Source organism: Varroa destructor, unplaced genomic scaffold (genome assembly GCF_002443255.2).
Source record: "Varroa destructor unplaced genomic scaffold, Vdes_3.0 BEIS01000002.1, whole genome shotgun sequence".
Lineage (NCBI taxonomy): Eukaryota > Metazoa > Arthropoda > Arachnida > Mesostigmata > Varroidae > Varroa > Varroa destructor.
Genome location: NW_019211455.1, coordinates 60304753 through 60325371, shown reverse-complemented (window position 1 = coordinate 60325371; position 20619 = coordinate 60304753). Strand labels below are relative to the sequence as shown.

Genomic DNA, 20619 nt, shown 5'->3' with positions numbered 1-20619 from the left:
AGTGGGTATCGGCCAACACTGCGTCGTAATCTACAACGACGAGCAGGCTGTTCAGAACAATTTGACAACTAAGCAGACGCATGGTGGTCCAATTGTGTTTCTATAGCAGCTTGTGTAACTTTGTAGTGGTAATCGAGGTACAGTGGTTGATGTGATTGGGAACTTGTCACGGTTGTAGTAGAGGCCGCAGCTGGGACAGTGCGCGGACATCTCCACCCATGTTATTCTGTATTATGTAGGCGGTACATTCGTGTGTGTCGCCTAATATGATAGCGATTAATACCTCACAAGTTTTCCGACATGTATAAAATGTTAAGAGGGCCGCGCGCATAGCCGTAGGCCCGCCGCGCTAAGATTTCGTCCATGTTGCTCCATACGATCCATTGATTTTTCCGGTTATTCGGTAAGCATGGACATCTGGATGCATCTAGGTGGTACCGTATGTAATCAAGCTGTGTGTAGTATAAAATGGAACATATTTGAAATAATTTTTTTGGTTCTGTTTTGTTGAAGAAATAGGTTTGGTAGGCTTATTTAATTGACTGTTCGGAGTTGTGATTAATTTTTTGTAGGTATAAGCCACATGCGTCGGTTAGCTGGTTTACACGGCACTGTATAAACAAAATAGATAATAACCAGGTTGTTATTCTAAATATATCTGATTTGCCAAATAGCTTTTGTATATGTAGTATAGTAATACAAAAGCATGTATTCGTATGGCGGAGCCAAGAAGTTAGGTTCAGCGTATGGCGTTACTACAGATAATGCATGCCAATCTAGAAGTTTGTTTTCTAGCAAAATATATTTCCCTCTTTTTTCGAAGGTGGATAACAGTTTTTTGCCTAGTTTAACAATTTTGTTTGACGACATCTATTTGAATAGTGACCAAACAAACTACATTCCAGTGTATCCGACAGGTTAATTTAGTATTCATTCGTGGGAACGTCATAATATATCGTTTGCAAATTGTTTCGGGCAGCCATTATAAAGTACACAAAAAAAGAGATATTCAATATTTAAGAAGTGATGAGAAGCGCCCAATGTTGTTAAAAAATAGTGTTGCTTATGTTTACGGTGAGAACTAAAAGGCCCCAGGTGACCAATGATGAAAACTTTAAGGGTCGGTTCTCGTACTCAGATTCATAATGTAGGTCGGGTAGATGGCAAGAAATGAATGTTCCGTGTAACTTGAATTAATTGGAAAACAGATCTGTAATCTTTGTTAAAACAATGCTTCTTTCGTAAGTCTATTAATGTTAGTTAATCTATTAGCACTCGAATAAAACTTGAATTTTCTTGATGTGCTTTATTGCCGAAAATGTTTTATATATTTTATAAATTATAAATTAAACCTAATCCAATTAAAATATTTAGCAGCGCAAATCCAATCGTTCTTTCAACGTTTTATGTTGATGATTTTACCAAAGATTTTCTTCTGATGAGTAGAACAGCTTAGACTGTGTGGATAGACGGTTCAGCAAGATGTATATTCGGTTTTGTGTTGTTTATAGGAAACAAGTACATTTTTATATATCGTTTCGGAAACGCTAGCTAGAAACGTAAATTTCTAACTGAAATTTTAACTACTGAAAAAACATAACACAAACATTTCCTCATTTTTAAATCTCTTTATTGGGCACATAATATAAATTCGTTTGCGCCGAAAGGTTGGAATATATAAAATAAAACATTCCTCAACTTTAGTAGGTTCGCTGTCCCATTTCTGTATCAGATTTGATGGAAATACAGTGCTCCATTTTCCGTTAAAGAGTAAATTGAAAGAGAAATCTGCGGCATGAGGGTAGCAACAATTAATGATACAAACGGTAACGCTTTTTTAAGTTAGGAAAATTGGCGAAATTTCAGTATGCGATTCAAAGGTCGAGGACAAAATATACAGAAATAATTACATTAATATCGCTATACTTCCCGTAACATTAGTATAATATTAGAATATCCTTGATACAGAAACTTATAATGAATTAACAATTTTGAAAATTCTTGAAATTCTGAGGAATGATTTTTGTTAGAATATCCTTTTTGTAAGTGATGTCGATTTAACGATCGTTTGTTGGATACCGCTAATACGACGTGCTCGCTCCACGATTTTAAATTGTTAAGGTTTATGCATTTTTCGATTTTGGGAAGGCACAAAAATCTATTATGCAGTAGAGAATATTAAATTCAACTTAGTCGATAGCATGCAATATGGACATGGATGTTTGATAATCTTTTAGAAAACTTTAGACTGTCTTAAAAATAACTCTAGGTTAAATTATAGAGAAATAACAAAAAACCTAAGAAGCGTGAATCATGTTTCAAGGAACAACAGTTGACAAGCTCTTTATACGATTAAAAAAATTTAATTCAAGGGTCTCCCTAAGTTTGATACATCGGTTCTGGATATTTCAGAACGATCAAAAATAGTATCTATTGTTTGATATATGACCACACAGCTTTGTACATAAAAATTTCATTCTCGAAAAAAAAACTTACGGTTGTGTACACCAATTCACTCAAAATCATACTTTAATCAGGATACATATTATGGAATCGTTATTTTTAATCTTAAAAAAGGCGGCATCCTCTTCAGCAGGGAAAACCTCGGCACGATACACCGAGCAATAATACCGAAGCTTTAATATGACAAAAGCTTGCAACAAAAGAGATATGCCCAGTGGAATTCCGGCATACATGCGCAGATCCGTAGACTATTTAGTCAAGTATGTTGCTGTTTCTCACTTTCCGTCACATTTTTGAGCGCGACTAAGTTTTTTATAACATTATTAAGTGTTCCATAATCTCCCTTCTTCATTCGAGACAGAAAACGGGTACCCACAATTCTAACGTCTGTTCTATGCAAAATCATAAGAGATTCGTACACGCAGCAGTTTATCGCAGTGTAAATTTATGTGGTCTTCTTTTTGCAAAGTTGCAAGTCTCAAATTTGCAGTTTCTAGAATTTCGAGAAAGAGACGTTCAAGTAGCTACTAGAACTATCTTCCAGATGAAGTGTCAGGTCCCATATAGCCGAATGGTTAACTGTTATTTCGGGGAAAACGATCCTAAAAGTAATTTGATTATTAAAGAATTGAAGTCGCGAATACCGTTTATGATCTTACGACTATTAATATTAACAAATGTGCGACGAATATTGTTGTCTCTTACGGTCATTTATTGAATCTAAACTTGTTTTTAAGTTATACATGTTTCAGTCTCTCATGCAATACACGAACGGCAAGACGCCAAAAGCCTTTGCAGTAAAAGCAAAAATATCACCGTTGGGCCGCTTCTATCGCAATACTATTTTATTTAGAGATATTACAGGTATTTTAAATTAGTTGTATACTAAAGTATGTTACAAATTAAACAAATTTTGCATCTATTTTTCCTAGTCGTATATCCGCACAAACTTCCTTGGTTGTCCGATGTCGATGATTGGATAGTACGCGGCTGCTAATAAAGTAGAAATAGATTGCTAAACAGCAGAAGGCATACAGAAAAGATCGTCTGAGTTCTGCAAAAGTTGCTTCAAGTGCGTTTATGGTGATTCTGCTGTTATACACCGTCAGACCGAATTGTACATGGTAGGAACAGCTTGGATTGTTAAAAACACTTTAGGTACCAATCTAAGACCATCAAAGTCGGGCAAAATCTGTGTAGATATAGTGAAACCAAGAGACTTCTTGATATTGGTTGCTCTTAAACCCTTTTAGCTCTGAATAGCAGGCAGTTCTTGATCCCTTAGTGACTGTTGAAAGGCGTTCCACTAGAGCGCAAAACAAAACTTTCACCTAATGTCCACGTTATGAGTGGTTTGTCTGGTGGACAAATCATCATATTGCCGTAGTTCTTTAGAGAGGTATATTCGTTAACCGAGAAGGTTATATGGTTGTTTTAAAAACTGCAGGGGGTCCGTGGATACATGTCTTAAATGGTACACCGTATGTCATTTAGCAAGATAGCGCACCCACTTGTATTTCAACAAATTAGTGGGGTTGGTTGGCTGCGAACGTGCACATTTTATCATGTACGGGGCTCGATCGAGCAAGCGTCCATCATGTCCTGATGCTAACGGCGACCCTCTCAATGTCAATATTAGGAGCGTGCAGAAAAACGGATAGCAAAATTTTGAAACAGGCAAGTAACTGGTTTAGACCCAGAATTGTGGTTGTAATCGAAGCGAAGGACAGTAGTATTAAATGAACACGTAATTAGGTATATCTCTGCTAACACTTCCAAATGACCGTTTAAATATTTATTTTTGTTTAAGTGTAGCTTATTAATGTGAGACATCAATGTTATCGATGGGATATTTTCGTGTCATTTTAAATTCAACATGTATGGTTAATGAACATGGCATCTGTGCTTAATGCAGACAAATGTTTGCATGTAGTATTGACTGGAAAGGAAAAATTAAATAAATTCGCCATAGCTTATTATGTTTATTTTTGTAGATTCATCCCCAATATATTTATTGATGATCTCTGCATAATGTTAGCTGCGGATCTCGCTTCAAGCGTATTATGAACGAAGTAGCTCTGAACAGGTGTTATCGTATTTAAAAAAGGTGCAGTGTATTTTCACTAGGTAACCGGGAACGCATGTCTTACAGCGTGGAAAAGCAATGGCCATTATATGTTACACCTTTTATTGGAGTTTGTCAGAGTGGGTGGGCGCTAAACCAGGCTACAACAATCTATCCATCTTAGTACAAAACAGAAGGATGCTTATACATTCAGGCTCCTTAATTAGTTCTAGGCCTGGTTTTCTACATATATATATATATATATATATATATATATATATATATATATATATATAGCGAGCCTGAGCGCTGTTTGTTCTCATCTTTTCTTACTTTAATGTACTAAACTAGGCAGTGTCTATGTGCAATTAGTATCTCATACAGATGCTTCACGCTTCGTATATCAGTCATGGACTGAATTTTCTAAACTATGTTTTATTTGAATTTAATCTTCATAGTATTTATTTGCGTCAGTTTTGTCTTATCATCGGCACCCTCTTTCGTTAATTTCCTGAAAAATATTTATCCACTTCAGCAAACTGTGCATGTCTCATGTGTATATAGTTTGAACGCCATCCCAGAGTAAGAAACAAATATAGTGTGTTTTAAAAAAATCCGATAACTAATTATAAATGAGTTGTCATGCGCTTACGAATAATGGCGTCGCTGCAATACAAAGTTCCAATATTCTACGAGTTCGTTTATTCAAATAGTTTTGTAGTAAAGTGTTTTCTAGCGTAAAAAATATTAAAGAACACATATTTGTGCAAGCTGAGATTATTCAGAGACCGATGACTGCATAATTAAGGGTCCTATCATAATAATTATGAATACACGATTACGATTTCCTATTGCAATACGAAACAGTATTATAGTTGTAGCTCATGTGTATTTTATATTTGTAAATCTGGTCGACTGTCACATTATTTATTGGGAAGTATTGCTCTTCTAAGTCGTCCGCAGAGTAATAATGAACTTCGAATTGTTTTGCACTTGGGTATTTGGGAAATTCTGCGTCTCAGAAAAACTAGGCAATGATCATTTCAGAACATAAGAACATGACGAAAAGATCATCATTGTTGAGGTAGTCTTTATTAGAGTAATAAATATTCGCAATAAATATCGCTTTAGTGGGATCGTCCAGCCACTTTTAAAATGAAATGCTTTTTTGAATTAAGAAGTTGCAATTTTTGAGAAAGCTATTGTGAATACGGCAGTTTATACGGACTTTATAGATACTGGCGGCGCGCAAGGGTTTATGTCTTGGGACAAAATTTTTGCTAAGATTGTGTTGGGCTTATTTGCAGATACCGATTGCCTTAAAAGACTACTAAAGCCTAGCATACTAATTGTCATTATAGATCCGGTGAAACTGCCCTTTTTATTGTATTACGTACTTCACATCAATAATGATTACAAGCATACTGATTGATTACTTGTTTTTATTGCAGTAAGCAACCACCTATCACTTTCATTTGGGCGTGTCGTGAAGGTCTGATGATGGCAAATTTAGCTTAAATAATCGATTCAGAAATTGCGCATTTGATTATTGCTGCGATCTAAATTTAGAAAGTTATGGAATGTAGTTCTTATGCTAGCCTAATTAATGGTTAGAAGTATATTCTGATCCAATTTCTAAAATTTTTAGGTGGTAATTTTTTTTTACTATTTAGTAAGTGATCTTTATTTGTTGCTTTAACCACGTTCCTTAAACTTCGTAATTCTTAAGATACAGAAACCAAATTGCATTGAATTCAACTTTTATTCACGCACTATAACTTTTCCAACGGAAAATCTTCATTGGCTTGCTTCACCCATTGGTGTAGAAAAATTCGATACGTTCATACTCGAATCATCGGATGAGAAGAAGGAAATAAGAGCACTAAACTGATTTTTTTCGCGTTCTTTTCATAAAAATCGGCCCTCCCCAGTGATGATCCATCGCGCCATTTGTTTTTATAAAAGGAACATCCTCAAGGCTTTTGAACAGATTAATACGACATCAAGATCTTTTCGCTGCCTTAGTCTCAAACCTTATGTGACAATAAAAAAAAATAGAATTTTTAAAGCATTTTTTTTTTCAGAGAAAATTTATTGCTCAGCCGAATTTAATGAGAATAGCAGTTCTACCGTGCATTATCGTTTATGTCTTTAAAATGCCCATAAGATTCTTTGTGTCAATGGGAGTTTAGGTTTGGACAGCATATATTGCTCATATATTTAAATATAATATATGCATTCTACAATCTAGCTCCCAGTTATTAACTGAATTACAAGCTAGACTCTTAATGCTAATATTTCAGATAAGGCCCTCATCTCTTGGGGTGTGCGTGCACGGCACAACACTTGTTATTCGGTGACCCCCAAGGGCCCACGCAAATCGTGTTGTGTTGGCTTGTCGCTTTTGGTGCAGTTGCCGCAGTGGCGAGTCAGGCAGATCACTTGGATAAGCGGAAGGGGCGGTGGAGGAGCGGCAAGAATGTCGTGTCTCTCCCGACCATGCATGTTTTGTGTGCGCCTTTTCAAGTGGCTACCGGTAGTTCTCATCATCACCATCGTTGCCTGGTCATATTACGCCTATGTTATACAACTATGCGCCTGTGAGTATTCAGGGCTAGAGAAAGGCTCTCAAGTGTCGACAGATGACTCGCTAACACCTGCAAGCGTCTTTCGAAGACAAAGCTCTGCAAATTTACGCATTGCAAAAGCATCTTGGAAGGATTCACATTTGATCTTCACAACTGTATATCTTTGAATTGTATTATTGGTAATATAGGTAAGGTAAAGCGAAGAGTGTTTCTCGTTTATTCATCTTGCAACTTTATCTTAAACCATGACGATTTATGTTTTATTTTCAGTCAGGGTGGAAAGTTATGTGGAGAAAGTGTTGTACCTGATAATATTTCATGTATCCTTCGTCATGTTTGTTTGGTCCTATTGGCAGACTATTTTTACCGATCCCGGTGAAATACCACGGTAAGAAACAAATTTTATACTTTTTTGGAAAGCATTGTGTAAACTATAGTACTTCGTTAACCGGCAGTCGCGATTATGTTCAAGGCATAAACAACGTATTAGCATTGCAACCTTTATCATATAAATCTTAAACAGATACACATTTTAGAGGGCTTCAATTCTATATACATAATTCCGTTGGACTTTCAGAAACTTTTACCTGTCATCAGAAACATTAGACCGCCTGGAGAAGGAACCAACAGAACAGGGCCAGCAAATGGTCCTTGAGAGTCAAATCAGACATTTGCCAATATTATGTAGGAATTACAATGGAAGTGTAAGGTAAGAATGCACTGAGAAAACAAGGAATTTTTTTGAATAGGGAATCAATTTGGGAGTCAATTTGAGTGATTCCAATTTGACTTCTTTTCCACTATGTAGAATAAATGTTGATTTATATCGGCGCTTTTAGGTGTAAAACAGGTACTGAAATTTTTGTTTCAAAAGACCTTGATATTCTGCCATATATTGTCATTTAAAATTCAGAATAATTATAGGAAACATACGAATATTAATGCACTCCTAATACAGGTTCGCTGTGAAACCATACTGTACATCTGCTATTCAAAAAAAAATAACTGAGCTCGATGATGAAATTGCCAATATAAACCCCAAAAAAAATCTACTTAATGTTTAAGTTAATCCCTGGCAGTGCTGCGCTGCCAGTCAAAGACCTTACCTGGTTCAGACCCTATAGCTTTCTACAGTTATTCCCATTCTTCTACTAGGACGTTGCTATAATTTTGATATTTGTTGCATTTACTTTGTTTCTCCATTTGAAATAATCGTATCCCTGGAAAACCACAATGGTTAATATTTCGCTAACCATTTCGTATTTTATTATCCAAATCGGCACGACGTTTCTTTGTTAAAGAAAGCACCACCCGAAAAAAATATGCATCCAATCAAAGAATATGATATTAATATTCATAAGTTGAGGATTGGGGTGATATTTTATTTCTAAAATTGAATAATTTTCTAACTACACACCGCAAGGAGACGAAATTTGGCTAATAAACACTGATCCTCTAAAAACTTGTGAGTGAAAACTGGTCAACGGTTGATCTAGTAGAAATGAGTTTGGAAGGAAAAATGCCAGGTCTTGAAAATCGACGCTCAGTGATCAAATTTTTGCTCCCGGAAGGTTGCAGCCTGCGGCAATACATTGAATATTGGTGAAGACATTATAAATGGAGATCTTAAGCAAAACCTTTGTACGTCGTTGGTGTAAATATTTCAAAAAGCAAGATTGGAGTACTGAAAATCAGCGAGGTCGAACTTCAGAGTTCAAAGCACTTGTTGGTTTACATCTACTGTATCACCAAATTATTGCAAAAATAATGAAAGTACGGAATAAGAAGTATTTATGGGTTCCAAGTGAATTGGTTCTAGGCCAGATGAAGATGCGTATATCTTACGTGCAGTCACGCCAGGAGCACGCACTCACTGTAGAAAGGCATAATTTAATCTCTATTACCAACCGAAGAAGGATTAAACGAGAGAATGACGCCACCCTGGTGAGAAACCAAGTTGTAGCAGTGTCAACTACTTTCGGAAGTCAGGCGATAATAGTAATTGCAATTAACATCAGGTGTATCTGCTACGCTACAGTCCTCGCTAAAAGTGAAACAATGAACGCAGCCAGCTATCTTGAATTTCTCAAGAGACTCGTGGACCTTTAAGCACCTTTATCAAACACATTCATTCCGGTTACTTAATGACAACACTAGGCCTTAATTTATTTCCAAATTCAACAAAGAAATATTTAACTTTGGCTTCAACCTGTTCCTTTTTGTACAATCTAAGCAATTATCGCACAATGATTACGGGCTTTCCGTGTCCTAAAAGAGGCAACTATCCCATTATGAATTTACTTTGCGAAGCCATAGATAGAGAAATTACATAGGGGAACGCAAATGGTATTGTGTTCAAAAACTGGCATAGTGCTGAAACAGGTGCGTAAAGAATTAGTATTCAACACGTATTAGAAACTGATCATTCTAATCTAACTAGTTCAGTTTTTTTCTCGGTTTTGAAGTCCGCCGGATTCACCAATTTGTGAAAAAAATCGAAGGTTTTCTCTAAAATTCAATATTGTACTCATTTTGTAGAACCTGAAAGAATAAAAATTCCCACATCAACTTTGATGAATAAGTATGCATCTAATCGACTCCAACTCATGCTCGCCTAATCTTAAGATGAATCTCCGCCACACCTAGAAAATCCTAATGCAACTACTTTCGGAGTCGATTTAACTTGGAACAAGTCGACATGGACGGACAAATAGATAGATAGATAGTAGTATAATGGATTATTTCTGTCTCACTAGTGCATCACCGTTGTGAACTCTATAGGCGCATAACTACACCATGTGATCGAATACAATTAAAAATCGTATATTTCTAAGAAACCTAACTAACGTTACACTCTATTAATATTATTATTTTTAGGTATTGCGAGAAATGTACGTTGCTAAAACCTGACCGGACGCATCACTGTTCAGTTTGTGCGCGCTGTCTACCAAAAATGGATCATCACTGTCCTTGGGTAAACAACTGCGTTGCCTACGCCAATTATAAATTCTTCGTCCTTTTCCTTGGCTATGCTATCATTTACTGCCTCTTTGTGGCTGCCACTACATGCCAGTATTTTATTCGCTTCTGGACCGGCGGACGCGAGGTACTGTATAGGACTAGAGCTAATTAGCGTAATAGCTCTATACGCATTTTAATCTGAGTGGTAAATTTTAATATGTGTGATTATTAGTTTGCATAAGGTCTAGGAATATTCAAATACCCGATGTCAGATTATCTCATAATAATAATAATAATAATAAAACTGTTAATTGCTGATGTAATAAATAAGAATTTATTGCATTACAGAATTCGATTAGTGTACGCATTCATTATATCCTATAATTGCAATGAACTTTGCTATGCATGATATGTCTTTTGTCAAATGCGTATTTTATGTCACTTTTTCCTGTATATCTATAGGCGATGCGTGACGATTCAACGGGTTCGATGACAGTCGAAGGGTGGGGACGTTTGCACATCCTTTTCCTTTTCTTCGTTGCCATTATGTTCGCGATCAGCCTTGTGTCTCTCTTCTGTTATCACTGCTACCTGGTTATGGTAAACAGAACAACACTCGAAAGCTTTCGACCGCCTGTTTTTGGAACCGGTTTGTATTCTATATAATTTATATTATTCTATATAACATATATTTATATATTATATGCCAAGCACGTGCTAGGCAATGGCAGCGACAAAAACTAAAACATTGAGTAAATGACAGCTAAATAAACCTGAACTAATATGCAACGTGCGTAGCATTTTTTCTCGAGCGGTGATTATTTGACTGCCTAGGCAGTTTACGCAGAATTACGATCACATAACAGTTAGGAAGTTATACATTTGATCCTCCTTATCCAGGGATTTCCTTTCAAAAAACGAAGTTGCTATCGGGATGGTCTAGTGTGTTTACTGATGATACTGCATGGTCACAACTTCACTGACGATACTTTTAGCTCGAATTTGTAGTTGTTACTAGTTTCGGATACCCACTATCAGGGGCCCCCTTAATCACTTCAGCTTGTAAGGTCCTGATGCACATTATTCAATGATGATATTTGATTACTTATGTTTAAGCTCTATTTTTATATTTGTTGCCAAATAAATTTTCATTGCGAACCACTCCAAATTCCAATTTATAACGTCTTGGACTTTCCACTAGGTTTTTTTTGCGTTAGTTTTCATAGTTATTGCAATGTCATTGATGTTTCCAAATTAGGGTTTGTTTTGTCAATGTAAATGACAGCTTTAGTCATATAAATTGTGTAGTGCCTCTATTTAATGGGTATTTTTACGTTTTTCTAAAAAAAATGTTTGCAATTATACATCGATTTCTAGTGCCGGATAAGCGCGGTTTCTACTTGGGTCGTATTCAAAATTTTCGTCAGGTTTTCGGTGATGACAAGAAGCTGTGGTTTATTCCAGTATTTACAAGGTTAGTTATCTACATGTTAATCTAAAATCTTTTTTTCAGTGAGAAGTGTGAAACTCATGTAAAACCGTTTGTGGATATAATTAAATGAGAATCTAATCCTTAATACCTAACTAACGAGAACCTAATACTTAACTTCTAGCATGTGCGACTCGTATCAAAGCCTAGTTCAACTAGAAATAAAATAAATCTGTCTTCCATTGCTTACGTTTATTAATTCCTCATTCACATTTGTAAAATTAACACCACTGAACACTTATCGAACAAAAACCCAAAGTCGTCTTATATATTCAGACTAAAGAAGACGTATTTTGAAAAATGTTTCAAACAGCGCCTAACTAAATATACCTGAGATTACTAATGCTTTAGAATGTTTTGTTTTTCGCTTAATGTTGCGGCTTTATGAGTTGCATAAGCACTTTTCTATGCCTTGGCTAAAACAATAGCTGCCATTTATATGCGGGTTGCGATAACGTATCTATTAAAAAATGTAAATGGCTATTGAAACACTCATTAATGACCGTCAACATCAAAATCTGCCTCATGGATTCGCCTAAACATTTGCTAAGCTAATTAGACTAGTCCTTGTAGGTATTAAAAACAGATATGGCTTCACCACTGCTATGCAATACGCTTTGTAACATGCCTTATTGTCGTGCCTCGCTCCTTGTTCTGTTTGACAAACAAAAAAATAGGTACTAAATAATTGTTTTGATTTTTCGCATACAACTTGAAGCTCCCTTCTACATCGATAGTATCAAATAATATGGGGTACCGAATGGGTTGCTTGCCGGGCCGCTGAAACAAGATCGCAAAAATACTTTACCTGCACTGAAAAAATCTGACCTGCACACATCATTTCCCCGTATAGGAAAAACCACTACACTTACTTCCTCTCTTACTTTCTCTATGCCCACTTACATCAGTTACTGTACTATGTTAGCTCGTATCATATGATAATTATTGGAGCATTCTTCTTTTTACATTCTATGATCTTCTCTCACGCGTATATTATCTTCTTTCGTCTGCTTGTGTTTGTTTTTCGCTGGGTACTGCTACTGCTATGCTACTGCATAATTTATTGTACATTGTGCTGCACCCTTAGCCTAGGTAACGGCATTCGGTACCCCACACGGGAGACCACGCGAACGCAGCAACGGGCCGGGGACGTGGAGGCCGGCTTTGGTCAGAGCCAAACTACAGCAAGTAACATTCCGCAGATGGGTTCGGGTCCCCAGAGTCCCCATGGCGGCCAACCGTTGCACGACTACCGCTCAATGGGAGAGACCCCTGCCACCAGGCCCCCGTCGCATCAAACAAGGTAACCACTAACAGCAACCTCATCTCTTCGGTGGAGGAATGGGGACCGACAATGAGATAAGGACTGCAAGAATGGGCAGCCTTCCTTATTGAAGAAGAAATGCGAAGCTTAGTATGGCGGCGTTATTCCAAACAGATATTATCCAGTTATTTCAAAGCTTGCTCTTTGTGTAGCAATATGTCTTCTTTATGCCATTACTTATAATGGTGTTTTCAAGAGCGCATGAATTCCAAGCTAGTATTTCTCATTTTATTTGGCACATCTTGCCTGTCAAATATCTTGCTTGTGCTTTGCTGCTTGCTTCTGCTATATATCACCAACGTTGTTTTCCAAACCAAGTTAGTTAGCCTAAGTGAAACCTGCTGCAGCTATGTTGAGTAAGCTATGGACTTTACTACAGCTTAGCACGGCTACTTGACTCCAACCACGATTGACTTCCCAACGTCCCGGCTCGTTCGTGTGGTCTTCAGGGGTGCCGATATAGCGACTGCGCTACATCTTGGTTCAGCTACATTTCAATATGATTCTTAGAGTAGTGTTTAATACAGACAGCAATGCGTGATTTGGGTAGTCTCAGAATTTTTGCACACCTTGATAGAAACACCTAATTAAATTTCGATTATTCGAGCTGTCCCAGCTTTTTATTTATAACTGGGTAAAGGCCTTCGGTGAGTCGGTAACTTTTGTATTATGGTTGGTGTCCGCGGTTACTTATTGCGTGGGTCGGGGTACAGCTTGGGCGATGGCTTGTCATTTCCGCAAAGAACCGACGATGCAGACACGGACGGACTACTGAGCGCAAGGAGAAAGTGGACCGATACGGATGATACCGAGACAGATAATGACCAAGGTACGGTGCGATATAACTACCCACAGGCAATTTCAGTGTTTCCGTACACGCATGACAATATCGCGTATTTATCTAGAGGTGCTAAGTAGAGAAACTCAAGATAACTTACTTTTGTGCTCGTCATTGACTGCTCTTACCAATTCTGAGTACTCAGATAAAATGGTACGGTAAAAGTATGGTAGGATTTATGGATAAATAGTTGTCACAAGGCGAATATTTTTCGTTCATCAAGAATTTAACATATTCTGCACTACACTAGCACCTCGATACTACAAAGTAATTATGGACTACTGAAAAGTTAATTAGATCTGCGAAATTTACGAAAAAGATAAACTCAATGGCATGGATCAATCACATAGAGTTAAACAACCGTGTGTAAATACCTTATTCGTGTGGAGACTGACTAGGTCAATGTTAGTGTTATTAGGGACACCATTAATTCATTAATTAGACAGCCTAACATAACGGCTACAGCGATAACTGCTTTTTTGCGAACACATAAATTTGCAGGCATCTTTGAATCTTACGATAAGTGCTGGGCCAATAGTGCTGGGCTTTGCTAGGAAAAGTAATTGTGAGAAAGTTTTGCTTGACGTATAGCGTAATACCTAAAACGCTAATATACAAAAAAAAGGCGACGCTGTATAGGCCACTCCGTTTCCGTTTAGAAATGGAATATTAATTTTGGATAATAATGCTATTCTAGTTTCAAAATCTGTAGATGCACACAGGTCCGTAATGTAGTCATATTTAACGTCACTGGATTTTTTCTTTGGCCGCAAATTAAGAGGCAGGGCTAAGTATATTTCGAATTTTATCTTATTTTTTTATTAAATAATAAAAAACCAAAAATACCTAGCTCGTTTTTTCTACTACTCTTTCGTACTGAAAACAAGTTAGGTTTTATAAAAGTCATTACATAGAGTTATTATGGCGATTCTGGGTAAACAACGGAAATGTGGGCTACTTTGACCAGGGTAAGGTGGGCTGTCTGGACCGCCGCATTACGAGCCTGTATGAAGTTGGATGGCATCGATGTTAACTTTACAGAATTAGGCCGTGCGGCCTCGGAAACAACTGAGTAGTAGTGGGTATAGAGGTATGTGTGTTAACTTCTGTATTGTTAACAGGGTATAACATGTAGTTTACTTTGGATGTTGATTTTAGTGGCATGACGTATGGTTTGGATGCAACAATATTATCGACATATGCACCATACTGCGGATAATTATGATCATAGATCATAGAATATACCATGGATAATTGTTTATACTAGAAGCGTGTATAGCCAGAATGATTATCCACGTTTCAGTGCGGGCAGATTGGCATTGGAGGGCGGTGCGCACAACATCATTGTTTCTCTTCACTTTTCGTACAAAATGCACCTGAGCCATTTAAGACCTGGTTTCACACTACGCAATAAAACTTAACGTGAGCCTATGATAGGCGTATGACAACTTTTGATCTGCCTAACTGGGCAGTACATTGTTAGAAAGCATCATATATAAGCAATAACATCGCATATATTGGCCTTAATCTCAGCCCTTTTTAGAATGAAATTAATTTTTAGCTTTGTTGACTGACTGCCCTCTCCGTACAAAGTAAGTAGTCGCCTACATAGTTGCATTTCTGGGTTCAGACGCACAACGGCCCAAAAAAGAAACGCACCAAGTGTAAATTCAGATATATAAAGACATGCATGCAAAAAAAAATGTATATGTTTGAAACAACATTTATGATTCCCGTTGCAGAATCTTATTCTCCGTACAAAGGCGGCTACGCCGGCATGTCGTAGTTCATTACAAAATCTTTTTTAAGAAAAAAAGAATGAAAAAAAATAAAAAGAATATATAAATTATTTCGATCGAAATACATTATATTAGAACATCTGTTAAAGCCACAGTAAGGCAGCTGGCCTTGTCTTTAGTTACACCTTTCTAAAGTCTCTAAGAGGTGTAAAACGAACTGCATGTGTAGTTTAAAACTGTATTTGATTCATCGTGTGAATCTGTATTTGTAAAATTAAATGTCGTTACTGTGAAAATACGGATAGGTAAAGGATTTTCCATAAAAATAAAATTACCTAAGCATGTGAAATTGAATCGCGTTAGGGCTATATATACTAAGCAGTCACGAGACACATTAACGTGCTACAAATGAAACAGGTTACATGTTTTTGATGAATACCCATAGTCGATTTAACATACTGGATTTTTAAATATCTATGTTGCTAAAATAAGCATTGCATTTTTGATGGAAAACTAACTTATTTCGGGGAGGTATATTATGAACCTCGGGGAGGGGGGTATCCCGGGGGGGGTATCCCGGGTGGGGGGGATATTCCAGCTACCTTATCAGGATCGTTTGCTTCCATCCGCTTCCGCTTCTCATCGCCCCTAGCTATCTCGTTGACTAATAAGGTAGTAATCACCGTATATTTACTATTAACATTAAACTGTTTCGACTGTTTGCCGTAACACAAAATGCAGCATAAATGCTCTTCGTTCAACATAGAATCCTACATCTCTATGTTAATGAAATTATGAACAAGATGCATATGTTCAGACACTGTTTAAATATTGTTTGCTGCATGGATTACCAATGAACCGTACTCAAAACACTTTCACAGTCAGCATATATTTTGCTAATTATTTGCTTTATTCGTTTTCTGGCTAGTTTTCGCTGCACAAGCGCAACAAGGTACATACGACGCACGAGTTTCATAAACCAGTATCCACTGCTATATCAATATAATACATCACGATCTAAATTAAGCGAGCCAGCAACTGTGTTTGCAAAAACCAGTGCATCTGCAAAGCAACGCCTAAACTATTAGTATGACTTGTTATTACAATTTTGTGTATTTGTGGTTACTCCATGGGACCTATTAAAATTGTGTATTTCTTTAACATCTTGTTTTTTCATTTTTGACCTCTGAGAATGTATGAGATAAATGGAGAATCTGTAGTTTAAATTTTTTCGTTCAAAAATGCTTCCATTCCGCCCAGGAGTAGCAATTGTGGTTATATCACGATTACATTGATGTGCATTTAAAACGCTGTTTAATAGTCCACTAAAATGTTAAGCAACATATTCATTTTACGTATGATGTCGGTAACGCATTATTGCAATTAATGCACTTGTAATGCAACACAATTTGTATGAAGAATAAATAACAGTAAAATAGTACTAAGTTTCGATTACTACTACTAAAACAAGTCAATTAAGAGAGACATAATTATTTAATTATTCATTATTACGTTATTATATTATATAGATTTGTAGATTTGTAACAGCTGGTAAGTAGCATAATAATGGGTAACTAATGGACAGTCATATCAAAATTCGTAAAAAAAATTATTTATAATTACCTTTTATGGGTTATTTATTTTCGATCTCAGCGCCCCCTTTGGTGCTGAGATCAAAAATATTTATTTAATTAATTTATTTAATTAGTGAATTAATAAAATCTAAAAAAATTGGCGATCTGGATTCGTAACCAGTTTTCATATAATTTAAAATGTTTGAACATACTTATCAGTGATGCAACCATGTATTTAAATAATAACAAACAAATGCAATAGTAAGATTATTCATTTATTATATTTTAATCATCAACACCAGTAATAGACGTTAATGCATCAGACGTACACTTACTAAATACTTAATTTGGATGCCTAAAATTGTTTATGCGGCACCGTTGATGACTAACAAGCGCACGTGTTCTATGTAGTACGAATGCAACATCATAGAGACTTCAATGGTATTGTATTCAGTGGCTATATAATATGTTTATAAGGTGAAATCTCGTGAGTATATATTTTAATTGAATTACTCCTGTATTAATTTAACTAAGAATGTCAAACAATTTCTAGTTATTGTTTACAATATATGCATTTTAGCCAATATAAAAGCTATTAATTCTCTTATTTCAGAGTTGGACCTGCGTGAGGTGAAGGTTGTGAATCATACAACGCCTTCGGCATCCATTGCTTGAAATAATAGGACCTATGCTAATAAAATATGAATTCTGGGGCCCGATAATTAATAGAGAGCGTTCGTATTTGCATATAAAAGGGACCGCGAAGAAACCGAAAAAAAGTTTCGTGATTAAAGCCCATGCAGTTTTACACTTAGGCGATGAAGATTTCAAGGAAATAATCGACTAATTACAAAGGCTCAGGCTTTTAATCTGCAACCGCTCAAACTGAGAGAGAGTGAGAAAGACAGAATACGATCACACCAGGCTTTTCAACTTACACACATCGTGACCGCTACTGCCTGGCTACTTTTCATTGCTGAATAAGAACTGCGAAATATACGCAGGTCTGAAGGGAACAAAGGCAAAAATGGCTGTCGACATTTAATTCGGTGCTCTTATTTGTCGCGATTTGTTGCGTCCGACTGAAGCTGACGGTATACTAAAGTTATGTAGAATAGCATTAGATTAAATCCGCAGTACGAAGGGTAAGTCAGATATAGTTTATGAAACACTTGTAGCAAAAAATCGAAAAAAAGTATGATTTTCCGTACAGAAGGAATATAGTAACATTATCAGTGCATATGAGCGCAATTGAGCGTGCATTAATGAATAATATCGTAACTGATTTATACCACTGAGGACACACAGGTATGGTGTTTTTGCTAACTACGAGTTGCAGTTAGTTACGGTGTTGGCCACAGATACATTTCATTTAAATTTTTTTCTCTGTAGAACAAATCGTAAGAATAAGATAGGCCAAAATAGTTTTTATTTTGCAAATTTTGTACTTACTACCTTGCATATGAAGACTTGAAGTCAATTTCTTCCTTTAAAGGCAAATATTTTCAGTTCTATAAGAGCATAAGTATAGCGATGAGCAAAATTAGCAATGAAGTAAAAGTAGAGAAAAATCAGCTGCAGAAATGGATTGTATATTATCAGGAACTGACTCTTGCGAACACCTAATTCAAGTTGATTACTGTGCACGACAACTTTCCTGAAGTGCCCATATTAAATCATCGAATTATATGGGAATGGGTCATCTTGTATATACCTTACCATCATGCATCATTACTTAATAATGTTAAGATTCAAATGCGCGTCTGTTACAAGTGCGCAAAAGACGCAATTTGCAAGTTTGCAAAAGTATACAAACTTATTTTTAAAAAATCGTTTCTTTTAAGTCAGTTTATGGCTAACCAATCTCCGTAAAATTGTTTGTGATAAAGTGCTATTGACTTGGTTTTATCCATCTGGCTTTAATGGACCGATTCGGCAAAAATTAAAGCCGAGGGCGTTTTTCGATAAATAACGTACATGCATACATACCGTATTGTATTTTATGCTGCGAAACTTCTTAAACCGCTTTGATCTATGTCGAATTTACGACGTTAATTACCCAAGGAATTAACACAACAAGTCATATGACAACTATGAACATAGTAAATGCTAAGCTAAGATTACTTACTGCACTAGATATAATTCGGCCTTTATAATAATAACAGCGGTATCTACTAGTAGCCCTTAAAAATTTCATAGCAGTATTCTCAAACTGTGAAGGAACTCAATGTTTGTAAAGAATCAGAATGGGCAGTAGTACGATACGCAGACCAGCTGAATATGGGTGATAACCTTAGTGATTATGTGTGGATGATTCATTTGCAGGCTTCCATTATATCGATCAAACGTGTTTTCTGGCATTTTCTCCATTAAAAGGGTTCGTTTAAGGAAAGGTATTTATGTTACCGTCTTAATCTCTCTGAGAAATTCCAACTTTGCGTACGAAAATATCTAAGCACGCAAAAAGCACGAAAAATAAAGCAGGTGTTAAATTTTATTTCTTAACATTTTTACAAAGCCTTTACTGTAAGGCAACGTTGGTGCTATAAAGTCTCATAGCATGCTGAAGTTGCTAATATCAGGCTCACGTATGCATACAAACGAGCAATTAGGCCGCTAAGCTAGCTAAAATAGCGCAGGTATTCGCTATTTATATACATATCTTCGATGAAAGTAACAACACAACAATATTCAAATTCGAAACAACAGATTTTTTTGAAAATAGACATTTTTAGACTTGTACACGCAGCTTCCTTTACTGCTGTAAACATTTCCGCGCTGTTGGAAAGACGGATTGTGCTCTCTACGATTTAGTTGACTTTTCCTTAAAGAATTTCTAGTGTATATCTAATCGGGGAATGTTGATTGTAGATATTTATAAAATAAAATGGGAAAAACACTGACATATATACATTTTCTTCCATGAAAGCAACAGCTGAAGAAAAAATTTTTCTTACACCCTAAGATATCAAATCACTCAACGGCTTGTTTGGTCGAGTTGGAGTGAACCCGCGCAGTGATGTGTAACCTACATTTTGTGACCAGTATAAAACGAATAATAATTTTTCTGGAACACATGATTATTATTATGATCATGATTATTTCAAACGGAAAAATGAAATATTAAATATGATAAGAGTATGTGAAATTAGAAGGTTTCATAAGACCTAAATGATGAGTTCACCTAAATGCCGAGTATATGTTATTATGGTAAAATGTAATGAATTCTGTATGTGAAGCATTAGGGGTATATGATCTGAGAATGGAGAATAGGTGTATTCTAGCAGTCGTATTTATTATCTGTAATAATAATTGACGCCAGGAATGCAATTGCTATCAAAATCCTTAATCTTAAATGTTATTAATTAGGTTAGTGAGTATAGCAGCAGATAGGACATTTTCTCATATGAATGTGTATGCTTCACTTGAGTTTAATACTTCACCTAATATTCATGGCCATTAGTAAAATCGCACTATGTATCTATTGCATAGGTGTTGTATGTGAATGTTAGTATGGCATAAGATATTTTATTAATAGATATAAAATATGAAATAAATCTTATCACATGTAAATCTAA

General features: G+C 36.2%; 1 protein-coding gene across 9 annotated transcripts; it reads left to right on the top strand.

Annotated features, from left to right (window-relative positions):
• The first annotated feature begins 84 nt into the window (after window positions 1-84).
• On the top strand, window positions 85-20619 carry LOC111245603 (palmitoyltransferase ZDHHC15B-like). Of its 9 annotated transcripts, XM_086979089.1 has the most exons (12): window positions 87-403; window positions 3396-3587; window positions 3911-4140; window positions 6832-7128; window positions 7387-7504; window positions 7694-7825; window positions 9994-10222; window positions 10540-10726; window positions 11455-11551; window positions 12654-12869; window positions 13604-13719; window positions 17655-20619. In XM_086979089.1, exons 4-12 carry the CDS (start codon window positions 7008-7010, stop codon window positions 17714-17716), a joined length of 1278 nt encoding a protein of 425 aa, XP_086835215.1. In that variant the 5' UTR covers window positions 87-403; window positions 3396-3587; window positions 3911-4140; window positions 6832-7007; the 3' UTR covers window positions 17717-20619. The 9 variants fall into 9 exon arrangements, with proteins under 9 accessions (XP_022649911.1, XP_086835216.1, XP_022649912.1 ...); XM_086979088.1 differs by lacking the exon at window positions 3396-3587; XM_022794176.2 differs by lacking the exons at window positions 3396-3587; window positions 3911-4140 and having other exon boundaries at window positions 85-403; window positions 9994-10090.